The sequence below is a fragment of the Lynx rufus genome, unplaced genomic scaffold (assembly GCF_022079265.1).
Source record: "Lynx rufus isolate CCGP_SWC_20201006 ecotype Redwood Valley unplaced genomic scaffold, mLynRuf1.p SCAF_23, whole genome shotgun sequence".
Lineage (NCBI taxonomy): Eukaryota > Metazoa > Chordata > Mammalia > Carnivora > Felidae > Lynx > Lynx rufus.
The window spans coordinates 575,677-598,176 of NW_025814838.1; the positions used below are offsets into that span (position 1 = coordinate 575,677).

The 22,500-nt window shown below is 46.3% G+C and overlaps 1 protein-coding gene across 1 annotated transcript; it reads right to left on the reverse strand.

Moving 5' to 3' along the window:
- Window positions 1-1,933: 1,933 nt before the first annotated feature.
- On the reverse strand, window positions 1,934-21,999 carry LOC124518008 (integrin alpha-D-like). The gene is made up of 28 exons (XM_047087788.1): window positions 21,969-21,999; window positions 20,108-20,213; window positions 17,396-17,499; window positions 17,193-17,263; window positions 16,953-17,067; window positions 15,471-15,601; window positions 14,667-14,812; window positions 13,976-14,129; window positions 13,729-13,879; window positions 13,459-13,532; window positions 12,026-12,155; window positions 11,770-11,912; window positions 11,478-11,618; window positions 11,175-11,384; window positions 10,343-10,473; window positions 10,067-10,224; window positions 9,029-9,183; window positions 8,639-8,770; window positions 7,766-7,839; window positions 7,394-7,535; window positions 5,780-5,893; window positions 5,587-5,666; window positions 5,403-5,486; window positions 3,037-3,115; window positions 2,766-2,873; window positions 2,580-2,657; window positions 2,256-2,369; window positions 1,934-2,105 (listed from the first exon to the last, which is right to left on the reverse strand). The coding sequence occupies exons 1-28, from the start codon at window positions 21,997-21,999 to the stop codon at window positions 1,986-1,988; spliced, it is 3,276 nt and encodes a 1,091-aa protein (XP_046943744.1). The 3' UTR covers window positions 1,934-1,985.
- Window positions 22,000-22,500: the final 501 nt, after the last annotated feature.

A 22,500-nucleotide genomic window follows, 5' to 3' on the forward strand; every position in this document is an offset into this window, starting at 1 on the left:
TGATGACTAGGTAGGAGATCTCCATCCTCCCTTTCTCTCACCTATTGATAATTAGGGCTATAGCCTGTAAAGGTCTTTCACATAACACTAACCTCACAGTAACTCTGGGAACAAGATATAATTTTGGTTCCCCTTCTCCAGACGAGGAAATGAGATTCCCAGATATTAAATGACTTAAATAAGGGCCCTCCTCAGAGGTCCCTGGAAACTCAGGGCTGCAGACTCTGAAGTACCACTTGTCTCTTGACATTTATTCACAGCTTTTGTGAATTCTGGTTTTTGGAAACAACCCTGATTTCAAACAGAGGAACTACAGCCCTATCTGTGAGTCTTCATGACCTAGTTTTGGATTTGGAATATTTTAGCTATTCTCTATGACCACCCTTAATGAGTCTTCTGTATTAGTTTGGGAAATCATATGCTCCTTTCTGGAAGCATGGCTCTCCTAGCCTCTGGGGATCTCATTCAAGGGAGAGATCAGTTCAAACAAGTTCAGGGCATTTCACTCACCTCTTAGGACAGTCTGCTCACTTCACATTACCAAAGAGCCTGAAGCCTGTGCTGAAACCCGTGAGAAACAGACACATTGAGTTCTTCCTTTGGCTACTCCCCTGATGCTACATATATAGTGCCATTAAAAAAAAGATTATCTCAGGCCTCAATCACCTGAAAAAGTGAGTGAATGTTTTCTAGGCCCACAAGCAGGGTCCCTCAACTCTTCCTAGAATAGTACTCAGGTCCCTAAATTAAAGCTCTTTGATTAAAGAAGAATGTTTTATAAACATCTTTATTTAATATGGCAATTCTTATATATGAAAATTAATGCTGGCATAATGCTTGCTTTGTAAAAAGTGAGTCATCACTGAAGAACTCTGACAAATATGTTAAAATATAAAAACCTTTCAAATACCTTGAGAAAGTGACTTAGCACCTGGTAAGTTGCTCAGTCCAGTCCATATCTATACAGAAGTTATTCCCATGGAAATAGATTTGTAGGCAAAGTCAAGCCCAGCCAATAGGGGTAGATACAAACAGAAAAGTGAATTATTAGGACAAAGGCAAATTTGAGGCCTCACAGTGGACATCTTCCCCACTGAATGTGGCAGTGTCTTCAGGTTTGTTATCCAGCATTTCTTTGTACTGACGTTTGAAGAAGCCAAGCTGTGAGGGGAAGTAAATCAGAAAAGCTGGGTAAGAGGGCAAGGAAGAAAGTTGGGAGTAGGAAGAGGCTGAAAGAGAAGAGAAGTTGGCTTGCATTTCTGTGCCAGAACACTTATGTGAACAACAGCTATTGTGTATTATCTACTGTGTGCCAAGCACAATGGTTATGCATATAAGCTATAGTAAAACAGCATAGATTCATAGGCAGGCCTACACACATACCCTGTCCTCGTTTCTGTCTCACTTCAGCTACTTTGTAGATATAGGCATGATTATCATTTCAAAAATGAGAAAACAAGTTCAGAGAAGTAGAGCAAATTGCTTGACATTAAAGAGTGAGCAAGGCAGAGCCAAAATGCACATACAGGCTGGCCTGACTCCATTGTCTGAGTTCTTTCCACTATACCATCCTGTCTCTGAGAGGGCTTGGGTTGTATGCTGCTGGTGTTGAGAGTGGGATTAAAACACTCACCTTGTAGAGGATGGCTGTGATGAGAGCCAGCAGCAGCAGTCCTCCCAAAGAGCTGCCCACAACGAGGGGAATGGGATCATACACCTCATGCTTATCTAGCATGATCTCCATCTAATTTGGGAATTAGAAAGCATCAGACTTTTTGCTGTCCCAGACTCTTTCCAGGTTTCCCAACCTTTAGCTCTCTCCCCTCCTTCCTTTACTCCAAGGGGTGACATACAGAAAAACTCATGGGCATAGGGACAACCCTCCTGCTGAGAGACCTTCATCCTTCCTCCCTCCAGGCTTGTGAGTCTCCCACAAGGCACCACCGATTTTGCATTAGGAGCCCTCTTACCAGCCTGGCCACTGCCTACCACACAGTCACTACCTGAGCACTCAAGAATGCCTCTTGTCCTGGAAGCTGGGAATACATGGACATGTTGAACGTGATTTCAGCCACACTTACAATCAATACCTTCTCCTGCAATGTCTACAAAACAGAGGGGGCACAGATGAGGAACTAGCACTGGGAAAGGCACAGAGTTCAAGAAATGTCCTGGCTGGAGGATGGACACACACGTCATCTGGTGGCACCTGAATCCTGGGGGGAAGGGGGGGCTCTCCTGTTGGACCTACACACCTGGCTGACCCAGTCAAAGCTGAGGTTGCCCTTCAGGATGAATTCAACTTCCTCCTGGATGCCAAAGGAGGGCAGGTCACAGCGGAACCTCAGGCAATCAGCAATGGAGCAGTTCTAGGGACAGGAGAGGAATGAAGTTGAGGAGGGTCTTAATTTAGGCAAGAACGACAGCAGAAAATAAACTCTGTCAGGCTTGGGGTCGAGAACAGATGGACAATTATAGGACATATGACATATGTATACATCTGCAACCCAGCAAGTGCATTTCCCTATATACCCCAATATGCAGCTGGTCCTGCAATGGGAATCCAGGGTCTTTCTCACCAGTACAAGACTCCCTGGAATCTGGGTCAGGAATTCAGGATGCTGGGGAGGTTCCCTCTCTGACACACAGGGGAGACTCTAGTGAGAGAGAGAAAATAGCCACAAAATGACCAACATTTCACTGGTAAGACGGTGTGGGGCACTGTGGGGTCAGACTCCGGAGCATTAGGAAAGGCAAGCAGGCACCTGTGAAGGGGCCACAACAGCCACATCCCACACAGCCACACCATTCAGCAGGATAGGAACCCAGAAATGAATGCTGATGGCCAGATCTCGCTGACTCAGGTTATTCACCTGCAGAAAATTGAGACACAACGTTATTGTGGTCCTAGAGCATCCCCAATCCTACTCCTTTCCTGGATCTAGCCCTCAGGTACACTGCCTGTCTCTTTTCCACAAGCTCCAAACATTAGCAGCACCATGGGAGGGAAGATATGGACGCTCCCTGGCTTCTCACACGATAACGATGCTCAGCTTCTTTCTTGCTCTTCTCACCAGAAGTTGAAAAGTTGAAGTACTTGGTAGATTCTTCCTGCCTGGAGAGAGAGGGCTTGTTGGTGAGAAACAGCTACGGAGCCATCCTCACTTTTGCCCCAGTCGTCTTCCAAAGGCTCTGTGGGCCCAGAAGAATGCCCAGAGATATAATTACAGTCCCCACATGCCTCTGCAGACTCAGCTTCAGCCCTTCTCCCATGACTTTTGCCCCAGTCACCCAGAACTGCTAGGTTGCCCTCTGATACCCTGGCTCTTTCAAGTTCCCATAACTTTGTTCAAGTTCTTTCTTTTGCTTGGAATGTAATTACCACTCCCCTTCTGGAAAATGTCACTTAAAGGCCCAACTTAAACATTACTTATTATAACATTTAAACACTTTCCCACGAGAAGAAGGCATTCACATGGCTTTCTCCTCTAGTAGGTACGTGGTTGGCCTTAGGTAATGCTTGCAGAGGCCACTGCCAGAACAAAAAAGCCTAAGGGAACTCAAGGGAATCTTGGTTGGATCACTCAGGAAAAAATGCAGTGCAAGCCCCTCCAGATGGAAAGAATAAAATAAATGTGGCTATCCTGGGGCAGCTAAGTAAATGTGAAAAAGGATGGTGCATGGACACAAGACCCTGGAGCGGACATAAATGTCCCAGGCTGCAGGTGGGTTTCCATCCATCTATCCATGCATCCATGGCCTTCTTCAGTAAACATTTACCCTGTGACTGGCTGTGTGCTTGACTCTGGAGATACAACAGTTAACAAGCCATAATCCCTGTCTTTCCAGAGTTATCATCTAAGGTCTCAGTGGAATCAAGCAAACAAGCAACGGGACCTGCACATTTCACCAGCAGCTAGTGTACAGAAGCCAGGCCAGCCATAAAGAAACTCTACGCCCCCCCCCCCCCCAGTTTTCCCACAGATGTGACTGTCAGTTTGATGATTAAGAACACAGGTTTTGGAGCCAAGCCATCTGGGTTCACATTTCAGTCTACCACTTCCTACCCAACTAATTTAAGGCAAGCTACTAAACCTCTCTGGAGCCCTGTAGTTTCTTCCTCTTTAGAATGAGGATGCTAATAATAGTGCCTGTAATAGAGTTGTGAGGCAGTTTGCAGCAATGACATAAATGTTAGAATTTATTTTTTCCCTCAGTGTGTTTGCCCTCCTCTATGCTCCTGATCCCAAATGTCTCTCTCTGTGCTTCAGTTTTTTCACCTTAAAACTTCAGTTCTAACTCTCCTTTCAAATTTGAGTAAATCACTCAGTTTCCCCAATCCTTGGAGAGGCACAGTAGTATATGGGCACGAGCACAAGCTCTGGAGCCAGACCATCTGAGTGATTCGTGGTGCTATCACTTCCCAGCTGACTGACAGGGGCAAGTTATTTAACCTCTTGATTTCTTTGTTGCTAAAAAAGGGTGGTTAACAATAACTATGTCATAGAGTTATTCGAAGGATTAAAGGAATGTAGATACATGTCAAGTACATTTGAAATGCCTGTCATATCATAAGTATATATAACTGGAAGCTCTTAAGTTATAAGTTTCACTGTTCTCCCATGGTTAGAAGGGGAAATTAGGACACGGAGTTTGGAAGGGCAATGACACACTGTTTGATCAGCACCCCCAACCCAGTTCCCCTAAAATTTCATGTGTCAGCAGCAGCAGCGGCAGCAACAACAGTAGCAAACTCTGTCCCATGGCAATATTATAAGCTTCTGACCAACTCACTAAACCTCTGGAGTTTGGTGAGGTATTCAGGGCTCTTTGCTCTGCTTCCAGCCTGACCTGCCCCTGCTCCTCCACTCACCTTGAAAACTGAGAGCAACAGCCCTGCACTTGCCTCTCCTGTGGCCTGCTGCAGCCTTGGCCTCTTAGAGACTTTCCCAGCAGTTTCTCACACCTCTGCTCTCCTTCTGGTTTGGTGAAAACCTGACCTTTTATTTCCTCTGTGTGGTGACAAACCATATTCCCCACTTCAGAGTGCTAAAAAAGCCTCAATCTTAACCTAGTTAGTTTCACCTCTGCACATTCATATCTAGCACCAAAACCAGAACTGGCTTCATGTTAAAGGAAGCTTCCATCTTAGAGAAAGAGAGAGGAGTGCACAATGGTGGCAAATGTGCATCCAAATAGTAGGCCAATTCATCAGAGAAGAAGCAAGAACTGTATGTTAGATGGTATTATAGATAAATGTACGGCTGGTCACAAGTATTTCCATGTGAGGCATCAGAGGGGATAGTTTAGATACCCATCCTTTCAAGAGCAGGCTGGGCAACCATGGGAGGTACTAGGCTTAGAGGAAGGTCAGAGGTCAAGGGAGGGCAGGTATTAAATACCTGCTGATCACCATGTAGACAGCATATTTCACAGGGAGCTCCAGCTGGAAGGTGGTCTTGCTGGATGTAGGCTTATTATTCTCACTGGAGAGAGAGGGGGGGGAGCCCAGTTGGGAAGGAATCCAAGAGAGAAATCTCTGACTGGGGCATGAGATGGAAGAGTGAGGGATACACCTGGACTCACCTGCTTACATTGGCCCTCAGAAACAACTTGTCTCCTAGGGTGGCCTTGTAGGAGACATCAAATGTGATTAGGAAGGTGCCCTGAGAGGAAAAGAATGAAAGAATGGGGATAAGGAAAGTCATGGGGGAGTGAGGGAAGAAAATGGGTAAGGACAAAGGAGCAGAGTGATGAGGATTTGGGGGGAAGCATTCACCTTAGTGCCCTCGTGGAAGATGGGATGGTTGATGCTACAGTTGCTGCTCCTCAGGCTCTCATTCCCTGTGGGCGCTGCCTCACATTCCAGTCGCAGTGGGCGCTGGTGTGGTTGCTTCCAGAGGAGGAAAAGAAATTCAAATATGTTACCCATGTGCATATGTGGGCTAGATATATAACAGTGGGGCATTGCAGAACAGTAGGGAAAAGGACAGACTTTTCAAAAAATGGTCTTAGGAAAATCGGCCTATTCAAAACAAAATAAAACAAACAAAAGAGCAAAACACATTGGATCCCTACCTCACTCCATACATTAAAATATTCCAGCTAGATAAAAATTCTTAATGTGAAAAGGCACAATTATAAAGCTTTTAAAAGATAATACAGGGGATTATCTTCATAACCTTGGAGTAGGGAAGCATTTCAGACAAGATCCACACATTAAAAAAAAAAAGACAAAGGAAAATATTTGATAAAATTCAACCACAATCAAATTAAGACATTTGGCTCATCAAGAGACACTATACAGAGACTGAAAAGACTGGGAACAGGACTGTAAAATATACTTAATACATATAACTGGAAAAGTATTAGTAACAAGAATATTAAAGAGCTCTTAACAACTAGAAAGCTATGGACAACTCAGTAGAAGAATAAGGAAAAGACTTGGACAAGCACTTCCTAAAAGAAGAAATCAAAATGACCAGGAAATGATTACAATTTGCTCAACTTCATTAAATAAATGTAAATTAAAACTTCAAGGAGGTATCAACAGGTAGACAAAAATTTTAAAGTCTGACAATGACAAGTGTTGGAGTGGATGGAAAGCCACAGGTGATGGAAGTGCAAATAGGTGGAAATGGTTTGACTTTATTTATTATAATTGAAAATATGCATACTCAATGATTCAGAAATTCCATAACTGACATACATCTTCCAAATATTATGCATATGTGTGCCAAGATACATGCTCAAGAATAGTCATGGCCAATATCAGAGAACAACTCAAATGACCATCAATTGTGAAATGGGTAAATAAGTTGTGGTACAGTCATACAAAGGGATTCCAAATAGCAATAAAAGTGTTTTACAGCCACAAGGAGCAACATGGATGAATTTCACAAACATATGTTGAAGAAATGAATAAATATACAAGAGAACATATAACATGTTTCCATTCATATAAATTTCAAATATTGGCAAAAACTCACTGGTTTTATCTAAGAAACGGCAATCACTATTCTTACTGTGATCATCAGTTCCTAATATACTTTAGTGATTACCTTCGGGGAGAGAGTGAGGTTATAAGGAAAGGCACAAGGAGGACATCTGGGGATGCCAGCAGTGTATTATTTCTTGACCTGATGCTAATTACATAGACATTTCATTAAAATTATTCATTATACATAAGCTTTATGCACTTGTCACTCTATCTCCCTTCCTCCCTCCCTCCATCCCTCTCTGACTCTGGAACTCTGTATGTGTGTGTGTGTGTGTGTGTGTGTGTGTGTGTGTGTGTGTGTTTATATTTCGCCAGAGAAGAATTAAAAGAAAACTACTATAACCCAGAGCAGGGAAGAGATCCCAGCAACTGGAGCCCAAGGGAGCTATTTACCTGGGTTCCTAACACTCGTCGATAGGACAGCCCTGCTGGATAGTAGAAGTTGATCACGGTTCCATAGGAATCCTCACCTTCATTCCACAGAGTCACTGTCACATTAAGCTCCAAGGAGCTCCCTACCACCAGGGTCTGCAGGCTGGAGGAGGAAGGACAAAACTGAAAAAGAGGCTCCATTGGAAATGAGTTGGAATTGGATAGGGGGTAGGGGTGGGACTGTGGGAACTCATGAACTATTGGCTGAGAACACTCCGATCAAAATTTCTTTGTTAGAAGGAGAGCCAAAGGGAAACAAAAGTACATCTCATCCTATGAGGATGGGAGACCCAAAAGCTTAAGTGTCTAGAAATGAAAGCAGATAGAGCTCACCCTGAGGAGATGAGACTGACACTCAGGTCTCCTTCACAGAGGTGATCTTGTCCACAGTTCTTCTCAAAGGGGAGCTGCAGCAAAACAGAATATCTCTTCCCATCCATGTCTCAACCTTTCTTCATTCCCCTCATTAGGAGCACTCCTCCTAATAATGAGTAATACTCATTATTGAGTATTACTGAACACCCACTCTGCACCCAACAGTGTGCTAGACACTGACAAGAAGTGGGGCAGTAGGGAAGGGGCAGTTAGAATATAAAAGAATCATAAGAACTTTGGTTTCAAGGGGCACAGAATTTAGTTGAGGAGTTAAATCGAACTCACATTGGAACAATTATTCAACACTGTTAAGTAACAATAAGGGGGTGCATAGGGAGTTAGAAAAACTGGAAACTACAGGTGAATTAGACATGGTTCTTGTACTTATGGAACCCACAATTCTAAAGGACCCACAAAAGTAGATGCAGATTGCTATGATTCCAGTCATGTAACGTTGGTATCACCATGAAGTAATAGGAAGCCAGAGAAGTGATAGATGCTGAATGTGGTCTCCAAAAGAGTGGAAGATAAGACTGGAGCTTTGGGGACTAGAGAAGATCTTTGGGGTGGAGAGAAGGAAATGTTTTCCAAGTAGGAGATACCACATGGAAAAAGGAACAGAAGTAGGAATGAGAAAAGTTGGGAAGGATTTGAAAAATGAGAACCAGAGAGTTTATATTGAGATAAAGTGGGCACCAGCTGGGACACGTGTAAGGGTCTTAGCTAGGCGGGGCCTAGGTAACTGGGTGGAGGCAACTTGGACTTGGTTTTGAAGCACACAGAGATACAGTGAAAATCAGTACATCCCTGGGATTTCGTCAGAAGACTCACAGAAGCAGTGAAGAGGTCCTGTGAGCCCACAGCCAGCACAGGGCGAAGGTTCTGAGATGAGGGGATGGGCTCCCCAGCCAGGGAGAAGTTGAAGTGTAGGATGATGGGACTCAACACGTCCTCCACACAGTCCTGAGGGAGAATAGGCTTTCAAAGCCCCACTATCCTTCTCCTTACTTTCCACCACTGGCCCTTCTCAACTGCATCCATTTCCTGCTGTCCAGTCAGAATTCTGTGCAAGCTGTTCAGCCAGGTACTCTGGCCTCAACTTTCCTCTCTCAGGCCCCACTCTCCCCACCCTTTCCACCTCACCCGACAGGCAGCAGAGATGCCAGAGATTATCGTTGGGCTCCTTCTCCCCCCACCTTTCCCAGAACCCAAAGTCCTTACTGGTAAGAGCAGCTTAATGGTTTCACAGTAATCCCCCAGCCCCAGGGTTTTGCTTCGAGACAAAGTCCTGTTCTTGGTCTCATCAAAAATGGCACGAGAAATCAGGCGGCTTGGGTCTAATGCCAGATCATACCTGACAGAGCTTTGGACATCACCTGGAGCAGAATGGGAAACAGAAGACGAAAAGTCAAAGAGAACCTCTGAAGTTCTATGTTTTTTTTTTTATTCGTGCAATAAATATTTGCTGCGCACTTTCTATGGGTCATGAGATGTAACAGGTGCTGGGGATATAGGTAGAGAAGGAGATAGAGAAATATAGCCCCAAGCTCACAGTCTAGGAAAAGAGATGAGCATGTAGGACTTAATGTCACACCATGATCGACTCAACAGTGGGATCCTCAGTTGTACCAAGGAGGGCTTGCTGGACGTCAGAGGTGCCTCCCTGGGTGGGCCTTGTCTGATCTCTGACCTGGAGGATGAGCAGGGGTTGGTGAAGAATGGGGAAGAGAAAATCCCAGACCATGAGAATGGTGGCGAAGACCAGAAGGGAGAGAGAGGATGGCACATTTACAAAAAGGGAGAGTGGGATGAGGTGAGTTTGGAAGGGCAGAGAGGAGCAAAGTCAGCAAGGACATTGTAGGGAAGGATTTTGGTCTCTCTAAATGCAAGAAGAAAGTGGTTGAAGGGTGTTAAGCAGGAAAGTAAGGAAACTAGATTTGCATTTTAGGAACAATCCCTATAGTTTCTCTATGGAGATAGGGTGGGAGCTGCAAAAAACAGACATGGGAACAGCTCAAAGTATAGGTAGGAAAGGTGGGAGGTGGCTGGGGCCAGTGGGGAGAAATGGGCAGATGTATCCTGGAGATAGAACCTATGGCCTGGGTGTGGAGAGAGGGGGAGAAAAGGGACCCAGGTTTCCAACACTGGCAGCTGGGTGGATGTGGAGGTGGTATTTGGATTCCTGGGCCCATTCTCTCCTGACGATAGGGTGGGAACCTTTATGGGGTAAGGGACTAGATTCACTAGGAAGAAACTCACCTAACTGGTCCAGTGAAATTTTGTGGATAGTGAGACAGACTGTGGCATTTCCAGCTTCCAGAGTGGTGGGCACCTCTTCCCAGCACTGGTACACAGCCTTTGCCACCTCCGAGGGCATGAATCTCATAGTCACCCCCACATTCAGCACTGGCTGACTCCTGAGGGTGCAAAGAGGGGCTGAGGACCTGACTCTGACCTTGGGGAGGAGAACAAGGGAGGGGGCAGCTTTTGAACTGGACACACAGAGGGAAAGGGTGGGATGTGGGGAGTTATCACCTGAGCAGCAGCACCTGTCCCCGGGCCCCCACAGCCAGGTCCACTAGTCCATCCTGGGTGAGGTCCTGACCCCCACTCAGCGACTGTCCGAAATACTGGAGTGTGGGAGAGAGCTGGGAGCTTGCAATCCGCTGGCCAAAGAGGGAAAGGAGAAGTGGAAGTCAAGGGAAGGTCATTTGAAAGGTTTGAGAATAAAGATTTGGAAAGGAGAATACAGTGAATGAAAGTAGAACTGAATGGAAAAATTGAAAAGGAGAAATGAAGGGGTAGGAATGGAAAGCAAGTGTAGTGAGACCCCAGGGATCTCAGACAGAGAGAGGCAAGCTCCTTTGGTCCAATTCATGTGAGGGTACAGGCTAATGACAAAATTAAAGCATAACAATAGAAATATAATAGGTTAATTTACTCATCACGTGTATCTTCCTTCATAAATATTTGATGAACAGAGTACTTAGTACTCCATTGAGTCATCGTTACAAGAAGCCTATGGAGTTTATCATTTAATGTTTCATAGAGGGGAACTGAGGCTCACAGAGGTTAAATCAGTCACTGCCTAAGGCAACACAGCTGACATGACTGGCCAGGCATTTGACCAGGGCCTGCAATCTCTTACCCACTAAACTGCCCACAACAGATTGGAGTCTGTTTGGAGCCAAAGGACAAAAGAGAGATAATTTGCACTTAGCTGGGCCTGGTGAAATTCATGGCAATAAACCCCTAAAAGGAGAATAGCTACTACTAAGGTCCATGACAAGAGGCACAGGGCCATCAGGCACATCTAAGACATGGGAAAGGAGGTGGAACTGGAAGAGGCTTCAGAGAGGGGCCTCACCTGGCTGTGGGAGGGCCTGATGCCCAGTTCTGAGGTTCCATGAAATAGGTAGACAGCACCCCGGTTTTCTTGCTCTCCTGGGGCACCGATGGCGACGTCTGTCAGTTTGTCCCCATTCGCATCCCCCAGCACTGTCAAGGCTGCCCCAAAGCGGCCCCAGGGGTGGCCCTGCTCCCCACAGAGAATGACCTCACACTGCCACCTAGCCCTCTGCAGAACAAAACCAGTGTCATGCCCCAACCCAGACAACCCCTCCACCCCACTCCCAGGCCCCACCCAGCCCAGGTCTCATCAGACACTCACCCCCTGGGGCAAGTGGCACACGGACACCTGGCCCCCCCACGCCGGCTTGTAGTAGTGTGGAGCCCCAATGAGGACAAGGTCAGAGCTACCATCTCTATCCACATCCACAGTACAGAGGGAGGCCCCAAAGTAGGAGCCAATCTGGAGGGCAGAGCGTGAAGTCACCCTGCCTGCCTGCCCCCTGCCACCAGAACCTTACCCCGTGGTCCCCCAAACCCCTTCATCTCCTCCCTCTCCATCCTTGGACACCCTGCCACCCTCATGGTCCACTCTGGATTCCTCTACACCCAACCTGGGTCCCTGCAACTTCAGCCTTTGGCTTCCATTGTCCGGACTCCCGGGTGAAGAGGACAACCTTCCCAGTATGCTGATGGCGGGGAGCCCCCAGGATCAGGCTCTTCACCCCCTTCCAAAAGGCCAGCTCGGTGGAGTAACCTGGGGGGGGGCAGGCCTCAGCACAAAATCTTCCTCCCCATCCCTTAAGCTCCTGCCCTTTCCAGGCAGCTCATCTCCTCCCGCCTGTGCCCCCAACCACAGCTTTTTCTCACCCAGGTAAGAGTCCCTCATGTCCACGTTCTCTTGAGACACACTGATGAAGGTGGGGCTCATATTTTGGGGGTATAGGAAGGCACCTCCAGACCAGCTGAAGCTCCCCACAGCCCCCAGAACTGGTCCATCCTGGGAGGAAAGGATTCCAGGGCTAAGCAGTTTTGAGTCAAAACAAGGCAGCCTATTCCAAAGCAATGCCTGCTACCAACTCCACTCATTATTTGGAATTCTCTTTTCCTTCCCCAGTCCTGTCCAGCAGCTTCAATCCCTGACTCCTAATGTCTCTCTCAGTCCATCCCCAGTGCCGCTGCTCCAGTAAGTCCCAGCTCTTCTCACCCACTGCCCTTTCTGCCTCCTATTGTGTTCTTCTCTGCTCCACCCTCCTCAGTGTTAGGTTTCCTCAGACCAAATATATAGCCATCACCCAGCTGGCAACCCAAGATGGCTCCCTGTCACCAAGACCCTGAGGATGGTATCTCAGGTCCTCCCCATACAAACCTGTGGAGTTGCTCTATGCTTTGAACACACCAAGTGTTTGACCTGGACACCTCTCCTCTCTTTCTGAGACGCAACTCCTCCCTTGGGAAGAGTCATCCTCAAAGCCACCTTCTCTGTGAGGTCTTCCTTGGCTCCCTTGGGGAGTGATAGGTGTTTCCTACTCTGCATACCTTGCTTATTGCCTTTCTAAACTTTTGACTATAGATAATTTAGAACATATACAAAAGTAGAAAGAAATGCACAATGAACTCACATTGAACCCAGGTTCAATGATCAATTCATTACCAACCTCGATTCATTTCTATGTCCCTCCAACTCACCCCCAAAACTCTTTTGAAGAAAATCCCTCTGGATATTTTTAACACACATCTACTTTCACATAAGTCATGCTATTTTGTCATTTCTTTGGTCTGCATGATCTGGCCTTTCCCATCTCTCCACCCACTCCTTCCATGCTGCCCCTCACTCACCCTGCTCCAGCTATGCTGTCCCTTTTATCTCTCTAGTGCAGTAACCTTGTTCATGCTTCAGGACCTTTGCACTTGCCTTTTCCTCTCCCTGGAACAATCTCTCCCCAGATTTTCCCACACCTATCCCTTTCTCATCATTCACCCTCAGTTGTTATTCCTCAGGCCTCCTCTGATCATGTCTCTTGCTCTCTTCTAACACTGAGCATAATCTGAAGATCTTTTGTTTGTGTTTATTGTCTCCTCCCACTGTATATGTGCTCTGTGTGAGAGCAGGAACCTTGGCTATCCTGTTCTCTGCCGTGCTCCTAGCACCTACATACACTGCCTATATGTCTCTCTCTAAACGGACAGTGACCTTGAGGACAGGATCTCCTTCTTATTTACTTCTGGGTCCCAGGACCCAGCACAGGGCTGGCCCAGGATTGGTGCCTGAGACCTGTTTATCAAGCATATGCTCCACCTACCATGGTGAGCACTGAACTGAAGCCTTCTTGTGACATCTCATGCTGGAAGGAGCTACTTGTCCTCGACTGGGTTCCTGTGGGAAAACAGGTCACTTAGGCTCTGGGGACCATGAGACCACAAGGACTTAGAAGGAGAAGAATGAGTCTGGGTCTCAGGTTCTGGGGCACAATTTTGGGTGACATGTGAATAGGGATGGACCCTCAGAACTGTAGGGAACAATCGGGTTGGGAACCTTTGGATTCCAAGACCCAAGCTCGCCCTGTATTTACCCTCCACTGCAAAGATCTTCTCCTGCAGCTGCTTCTGGATGCTGCTGAGTGCTGCAAAGTTGTCCACCTTGAACACGTGATCCTGAGAGGGCACTGAGCCAATGGTGTTCAGCTCCTCCCTGGCAGTGGGTTCCTGGAAAGCATCTCCCACCTGTGGCAGAGAGGCAGCTGAGGAGGAGCCCACCAGCCTTTCTGCATGGGTGAGATGCAGTCTCAGTCTGAGAGAGCCACGAGGAAGAGGACGTACCCCAATGGCATAGCGAATGATGCCAGCTTTCTCTGCCAGGGGCATGACATCACTGTATTCCAGGGGGTCTTTGTATTTCTGCCCATCTGTGATGACAATGAGAATCTTCTTGGCACTTTCACGGGCACCATTCCTACTATGAAACAGTTCTTTCCTGTCAAGGAAGAAAGGGAGTTGGCTCTCCTGAGATGAAACTGATTTTGAAAAGAAATCATTTGCAGCTCTAGAAGGTCATCTGGGGAGACTAGGGAATCTGGTACCCTCAGACTATGCCATGCATGAGGTGCATATTATCTCATGTAATCTTTACAACCAAGTTGTAAGTTGTCCTCATTTGGCAGTTATTTGAGACTTAAAGTCAGTAACTCCCAGGTTTTCCCATGTCACCAGCAGGGAGCCAGAATGAGAACTCAGATTATCTGAACCAAAGCTGCTCCAGGTGGAATCTGGCTGCTCCAGGTGGAATCTGGGTCCTTCCAATCCAAGGTCAGGCAAAGAAGAAACACTGCAGAAGAGTCCCATCCTATATCTGGGAACAGATCCAAGGAGGAACATTCCCCCTACAGCCTCCTTACTTCCCTTTATAGACCCTTTCCCCAGAGCTTCCCATAGTCCTGGAGAAGGGCTGTTCAGACCAGCATGAGGAAGTGGTGTGGCGATGTGTCCACATGAGGTAGAAGGGGGAACTTACACCACTTTCAGGATGCCTGTGGCTGTAAACGTCAGGCCATTCAATTGGAGAATTGGATCCACCAGGCTCTGAGGACTTGAGCTGCTCTGGAATTTGGTGAAGGTGAAGTGGATCTCCAAATCATTGGAGTACTGCATCAGTGAGAACTGCAAAGGCCAAGAAAAATGCCCTGGTGCTCAAGAGTTATTTTTTAATAAACTTTAATTTTGGATTAACTTTGGATTTATAAACAATTTCCATGTTTTTTAGGCTAAAACTCAGGGGGAAATTGGCCCAAAAAGAAAACTAGAAATCAAAAACAAATAATGTTTCTTTCATACTTTGGCAATACTGCAATATTTGTTAAAATAGGATTTTTAAAACTTTCATAACGTATAAAATCCACTTGTAGGCTATATTTCCTCACTTCTCAAGAATTCATACACACATGTACACTAATTAGTGAGAAATAAAATAAGAGAAATCATGAGTTGCATGGAAAACACAACAAAGAAATCATTATTTGGCCAAGGTATCTTCAGTCTAATTTCATAGCAAAGCTATTTTTACAATCCTTTCAATGCTTTTTAACAGTAAAAAAAACTTCTATTTCCTGGGCCATATAAAGACATATTAAATGCCACAGGGGAATTTCCTCAGGTAAGGGCACAAATCAGCCCTGCACTGAGACCTTAGCCTTATCATGGCACAGGTCCACTGAGCCCACCCCCAACAATGCCAGGTCTCCCCCTAGGTTGGCCTTTCCCAAAGGCAGCCACCACCACCCGCCCAGCACTCCCCAGGTCTTGGGGACTCAATCTTCACCAGTGTGTTGGTGCCTTCAAACTGTCCCATCACAGCTATGACAAAGTTCTTCATCTGCTTAAAGTCCCTTTGGTCAATACTTCCAGAGCCATCAATCAGGAAGACAATGTCCATCTCTTGACTTGGACACTCTGTAGAGAAGGAGGAAGGAATCAGAGATGCTAGTGTGGGGCCCAGCTGTCTCCCAGGGCCCAGAAACCCTTCCTGCTCAACAGACTTACCGGGTCATTCTTGGTCTATGAACCAATTACTACCAATTTTCCAACACCCTCCACAGAAAAGGCCCAAATCCATTGCCCAAATATTAAGAAAGAAAACAAAAACACAAAGAAAGGGAGATAGAGACAGAGAGAAAGAGAGAAATGGGGAAACAGACTCTCAACTATAGACAACAAACTGATCCTTTTCAGAAGAGACATAGGTGGAGGGATGGGTTAAATAGACGATAGAGATTAAGAATCTACTTCCTAGTGCTGAAATGCCACATCTCCTACCCTGGCTGCACAGACATCCAAGGCAGGTCACGGCACCCCCCAAAGTCCTGAACACCCTTCCTCCACTCTCTCTGTCCCCACTGTAGATTCTGCTCTCACAGTTTGGTTGAGAGTTGTTTATGCTGCTATTTTATTTTTCCCTGGCATCATGACTTCTCTGGTCCAAAGCATTGCTCTCAGTCAGCTCTTTAAGTGCCCCTGGCTCTAACTTGGAGCCCAGTATCTCTTTTGATACCACAGAAAAGACAGTTTATCTGTATCTTCCTCCTAGTCCAAACACATGGTCCTAGCTAGAATTTCAGTCATAATGGTAATTACATATTATGTGCCAAGCAGAAGTCTAAGCACTTTATATTTATATTAAATCTTTTAATCCTCATAACCACCTCAATTATTAAGACCCAGTTAACCAATGAGGAAATGAAAGCCAGGGAATTAGGTCACTTGCCCAAGGACACAGAAGACAGACTTATTCAGAATGACTCTCAGAGAGATTCTGTTCAGTGTCCCTGGCACCACTCTCTGTGGAAGACATCAGCAACAAAATTGTGCATCACATTTTCCATGGCCCTAACGTTTGCTCCCCTTAGAAATTCATCAGTGAGTTATCAGGAATGGCCTCATACTTGGATCGCTGGATCTATCATCCTCACCACATTTTCACCATCCACCTTTCACCTTTCCTCTGAAAGCCCAAGAAGCATCTCCGCACCTGTTGGCAACTGTGAGATCCTCATGCCTCCTGTTGCCAGCACTCTGAAGCTCCCTTCCACCTCATCTGAACCTTTTCCCCTCGACCAGCTTAGAGAACCTGTTGTAAGCTGCCCTTCTTACAAGGCCAGACCATGTTCCCAGACCTTCTTGGGCTCACTGAGGCTCTGGGAAGAGGCCATGAGCACAGGAAGCCATGACCATAGTCTCAGGCTCTGCCCACTCCTCTGTGCCAGTATGTGTATAAAACAGAAATGCTGTCTCTAAAGGGACCTACTTGGCAGGGCAGCAGGCACTGTCCGAATGGTCTGCAGGTGGGAGCCCAACAGGAAGCAAAAGCCTTCTGCATACATATTCTCCCCACAGGCTCTGTGCATGGTTGGGCCGCAGGCCTAGAGGCAGAGACCTGTGTGAGCAAAGGGGCCCCAGAATTCTCCATATTCTTCTCCCCCAGCCCAAGCCTCCTCTGGCCCCTGATCCTGCCCTTGTGACCCTTCTATGACCCAGAGAAACTCACCAGCAGCCAGGAGCGATTGGTGGAGGCTGCCAGGGACAGGCCCAGGGACATGTTCATGGCCTCTGGTGGTGCTGAGGGCAGATACACATGATCATACTCATGGGCACACCCTCATTTGGGGGGAGAATCAGGACTAGAGGCCAAAGAGAGACATTCTTGTACAGGAGGATTGAGGGCCCCAATTCCCAGGTGGAGTCACTCACTGTGCAGTGATATAGGTTGACATAGGCCAGTGGCAGCTGCACAGTCATACAACCGTCCTGTCCGGTTGACCGCCACCACCTCCAGGGGGGCTCCCACCACGAGTCTGGAGGCACAAGCATGACATATAGTTGTATGAGGGGTAAGGACACAGGGCACTTCAGGTGAGGAAGTATCACCATGTAACAAGGAAGTGAGAGTTTGAGAGGGAAGCTCTTGGCATTTGCCACTCATGAGGCTATTCAAAAAGGAGAGCTTCAGTTTAACCCACATGTGCTGAAGGACTATGCTGGACTTTTTGTTTGTGTATGTGTGAGGATACATAAATAAATTTGTATTTATATATACAAATGGTTTGAGTGCTGTTTTTTAACATTAACCAAAAATAAATATATTCAAAAGAAAAACATTTTCCAGCCATGAGTAAGTGCATTTTGTTTCTGGGGTACCATCATTCTGAGCCACCCAAGAAATAGATCACCTCAAGTTACATGGAAAAAAAGAATTTTTTTTATATTAAATATAACTTATTGTCAAATTGGTTTCCATACAACACCCAGTGCTCAATCCAACAGGTACCCTGGAAAAAAATTAAAGGTTATTTATTTTTGAAAGAGAGAGCGCATGAATGAGCTGGGGAGGGGCAGAGGGGAGGGGAGACAGAATCCCAAGCATGTTCCGTGCTGTCAGCACAAAGCTGAATGTGTGGCTCTAAGCCACAAACTGTGAGATCATCTCCTTAGCCAAACTCGGATGCTTAGCTGACTGAGTCAGCCAGGCACCCCTACATGGAAAAATTTTAAGCCATAAGGTATCAAAACAAAAAGATTATTCTGTAATTAATTGGATAATTTAAATATAACATAAGCAATTTGAGTTGGACAACTTAAAGCAAAAGCATCAGACTCCATATCAATATCTACAGTCATATAAGTGCAAAAATTTATTTATACAACCTTTTGAGAGGAGAGAATTTTTTAGTTTTAAAAAAATGTTATCTCTGCCAACAATCTCTCCACTCAGATGAGAAAACTAGACAAATATTTGTGTGTTTTTAACTAATTAGCCAGGCAAACCACATTAGGTTAACATTTAAATCTTCCTTCTAGAAAGCTATTCCTTTATGGAAAGCTGAGATCCTTGTGGGTCTAACACTTGCTGATGAAAACCTAAATAGATGGTTAGAGATGTAGCAGTTTGGGACCTGCTGGCATAAATGGATGAGCAAACTTTTCATCTACATGTTTTTCTTTACCCTATCTGTTCCTGAGTCATAGGCTTGGTCTTTTCAGTGTTTGGGTTGTGTTTCAACAGACAACAGGAAAAACAATAGCTTTGTAGCAATCAGCATGTCATCCAGTCTATATATTTACTTTTTTGTAAATACTGGTGAGCAGCAGTCAATCAATAGTTTATAGGTGTGTGTGTGTGTGTGTGTGTGTGTGTGTGTGTGTGTGTAACTGATGGTGATGGAAGTGGGACAGTGGCTATCTTTGAATTTGTTGGATTTTGAGTGATGAGAAAAGGCCTAAGGGAATCCAGGGGAGTGGACCTGAGGATGTTCTGTACCTGGATCCAGGCGGCAGCTACCTGGGTATACACATATGAAAAACTTATTGAGTTGGACCTTCCAAGATTGGGCACTTCAGTTTTTGCCCTGTATATTTCAAAATAAACAAACCAAAAAAAAAAAAACCCATAACTCTGACATCTGGCATTTTCTTCCATGCCCCAGCCTGCCAGCTGGGTGAGGAAGGGGGATGGATGTGCTTTTAGAACTCAGTGACCTCAATATGCTACTTCTTGGCCAATTAAATCTTCTTGTATTCTCAGGCTCATTGCCAACTTGACCTCCTCTGTGAAGCCTTCCTAGAATTCCCTCCTGGGCTTGATCTCTTCCTTCTTATGCCTCCAGATTTCCGTTATACTTGCATCACATTGGGACTTTAACAACTTGGGTCCCTGCTGCTGGGACCTGAGGATGTGAGTTTCTGGAAGCAGGGTGAGGTACATAATTGACAGTCCCAGTGTGAAATAAAAATGTGGGCCTTTTGTTCTGGGAGAAAAAAAGTTTTTTTTCCCTTTTTTTTCCTCCCCATGATCCTCCTCTTTACCTGTCCTGTCTTTACCTGTTTGCTATTTAGTGTTGAATTCCCCAAGGCACAGGGATTTTCCCAGGGCCAGTGCAAACCCCACAGGCTGGGCAAACTGTGCACAGCCAACCTTGACCTTGCCTAACTCATACCAGGGGCTGACGGCAGCAGGGGTCACTGGATAGGTGTGGGGAAGCAGGAAGCTAAGAACCACTCCACAGAAGGCTAGACTGCATGTGAGCCAAAGCTCCAAGCCTCCAGCACATCTCCACTTCCCCATCAATCTTAATGACCACACACAAATGCTAAGATCAATTCTTAATAATTTCAAGAAGACTGCAAAACATTATTACAAGTGCAAGGGTAACTGTACTGGTCACTTACACTGGTCACATGCCACAAAGCGAGACCTGTCTGGAGGAGATTCAAGATCTCCCTCCTGAAGGAGTGTCTTGTCCAGAGTTTGTGGCCCTTCCTGGGACCGTGAATAGTTGGTAGTAGTGGTGTCAGTGGTGTCAGACTTTGCCCATGCTGCCCTTCCTCCAGATACCTCCTAACCCATGTTCATCCATTTGCCTGAAGGCTGAAGGGGTGAGGGTGGGGAGAGTGGGCAGGGCTTACCTCGATCTGCCAAACTGGGCCACACTCTGTCCAAAGCTAACTCCATCCTCTTGAAAGACCATGGGCTCCTCCACATCCAAGTTGAACCCATAATAAGAAGCAATGACTGAGGAATATGGAGAGGGAAGTGAGGGTGGGAGGAACAGTCAGAGAAGCCTCATCTCCTCTGGATACCTGACTTTTGGGATCTTGATGCCCACCCCCGTCCAGCTCATCTTCCCAGGAGAAGGGTGTTCTTTTTGTTTCCTGATTTGCCATCTGTGTGGCTCCTGTCTCTCCCTTCCTCAACAATAATCAAACCACAATACAAAGGGCAACAATCCAGAGAAATGCCCCCTCAAGGATATTTCAAAGGACGTGTACAACCTGAAATTGAGCCTGTCACCTCATGGTATGTTAGCTCAAGAATGTCCCTTATGATAATACAATTCATTTCCTAAACTGAGACCTTCTGAGAATGAAAGGGACACCATTAATAACTACATCATGGTCCACCCTAAGGTCCAGATGGGGAAACAGACTTAGAATTTTTTGATTAATTATTTATTCTTATGTGTTTCCCATGCCCCCCTTCCTTGGTGCTAGGCTCTAAGACAACAAGGACTGCAACCATCTTGTGTTGGTGCCTGAGGCAGTGCCTGGCCCTTAACAGGTGACTAATTACTATTTGTTGGCTGACCCAGAACTGCACAGGAAGTCCCTGGTATAGCCAGGATTCCAACCCACTCTCCTGATCCTTCACATTCTCCTCTCTGGTGACTAAGCGCAAAAACCTCAGTGGAAGGCCCCCTACATTTCAAGGGCTTTTCCCACAACTCTCACTCCTAGACAGCAGGTTTCTTCTCCATTTCTACTAGAATTCCCAGCTGTCTCTGGATTGAGGAGTCAACTCCAACCCCAAAGTAGGGAAGCTCTAAGAATATAAAGCATTAGGCCAGGATGCGACAGGCAAGGTCCAAACAATTGAATCTTGGGGTTCTGGGAAAAGGCCAGATGTTGAAGGTGCCATAATCCTACCATGGCCACATGCAAGGGAGCTTCACATCCCAAATCTCCTCAAAGGATGATTCTATTTCTGAGTCTGAAAAAAGAACCTATGACCAGACAAGTAGGATGATGCCAAAAGTCTCAGACTGAAATGTCTCAGAGGCCAAGAGGGTGACATCAGTGAGTGAAGTGGGTGGTGTGAGTACCAGGGAATTATGGGCACTTAGAGCATGTGGCCCTTTTAAAGGAGGTAAGCATTACCAGGGTCTAGAATTCAGAGCTCCAGACCTTCCCATTTCTCAAGAGAAGCTGAAAGTCTGGATTTTTGTGTGGAATCTGATTTTTGACTGACAAACAAATGATTTCAAATGACACAGAAATGTGATCCTGTTACAGGTTCAATTTCTGGACTATTCTCTTGGCAGTCGTGGAACAACCTACCTGAAATCAAAACCAAGGACCAAGGATGATGAGATATCCAAAGTTTCCCCTCCCTAGTGACTTCTATGGCCTTCCCCCCTGGGGCTCTGAGGCTGACTCCTGTCAACCATACCACCACACACACACACACACACACACACACACACACCAGGGGCCTGACAGAAGGTGGGGGGAAGCCTTGGGGAATGTGGAGAAGTAGCTTATTCTCCACCCAAACTTAGCCTATGAGTCCATCTTATCTCATCTTTGCTCAGGTTATGACCCTCCCCTGATTCCAGGCCATTCCTCTTTCCACACCAGAATCTAGACACTAAGACACTCCCTTGCCTCACCTCCTCCACAGAGCTATATAAGCTGACCACCAGCCCCAGAATGCCCTATCAGACAGAGACGCCCCAGCCCAGACCTCTTCCAGCTCTGAGGCCCCACTTACCACCTAAGAGGAGCATAATTCCAAAAGCCATCATTGAGCAGGGTATCGAAGGAGAAGTGAAGAGCTGAGCAATAGAGCACTGAAGGATGCTCAGTGTCCTCGGGGAGAATTAAAATAATGACTCAGGCCTTCAAGTAACAGAAGGAGGGGCACAGTGAGGAAGTCTTTGGTTAATCATAGAACAGAGGCAGGGACAGGAGGCCAAAGACACCCTTGGAGAAAATCGCCCATACTCTTCCACCGCCACCACCTCTAGAGATCTGGCTTCCTTGTCCAGGGCCTGGCTTTCCCAGAAGTCCACCCTCCCCCATCCCTTGAGATCCAGTTGATACCCAGGGAATCCTGGGACCCCCCTGGGGCCCAGAAACGAAAGTGCATATGACTTGAAGGGGTAAAACAGATGGCTGCAGATGCCCCACCACATGGATGTGAGTCTGGAGAAAGGCAGGCCTCCCCCTCAGATAGCAGTGTTGGGGATTGAGCATGAGTTAGGAGGCTGTTGTTTAAAAAACCAGGCTCGGTGCATCTGGGT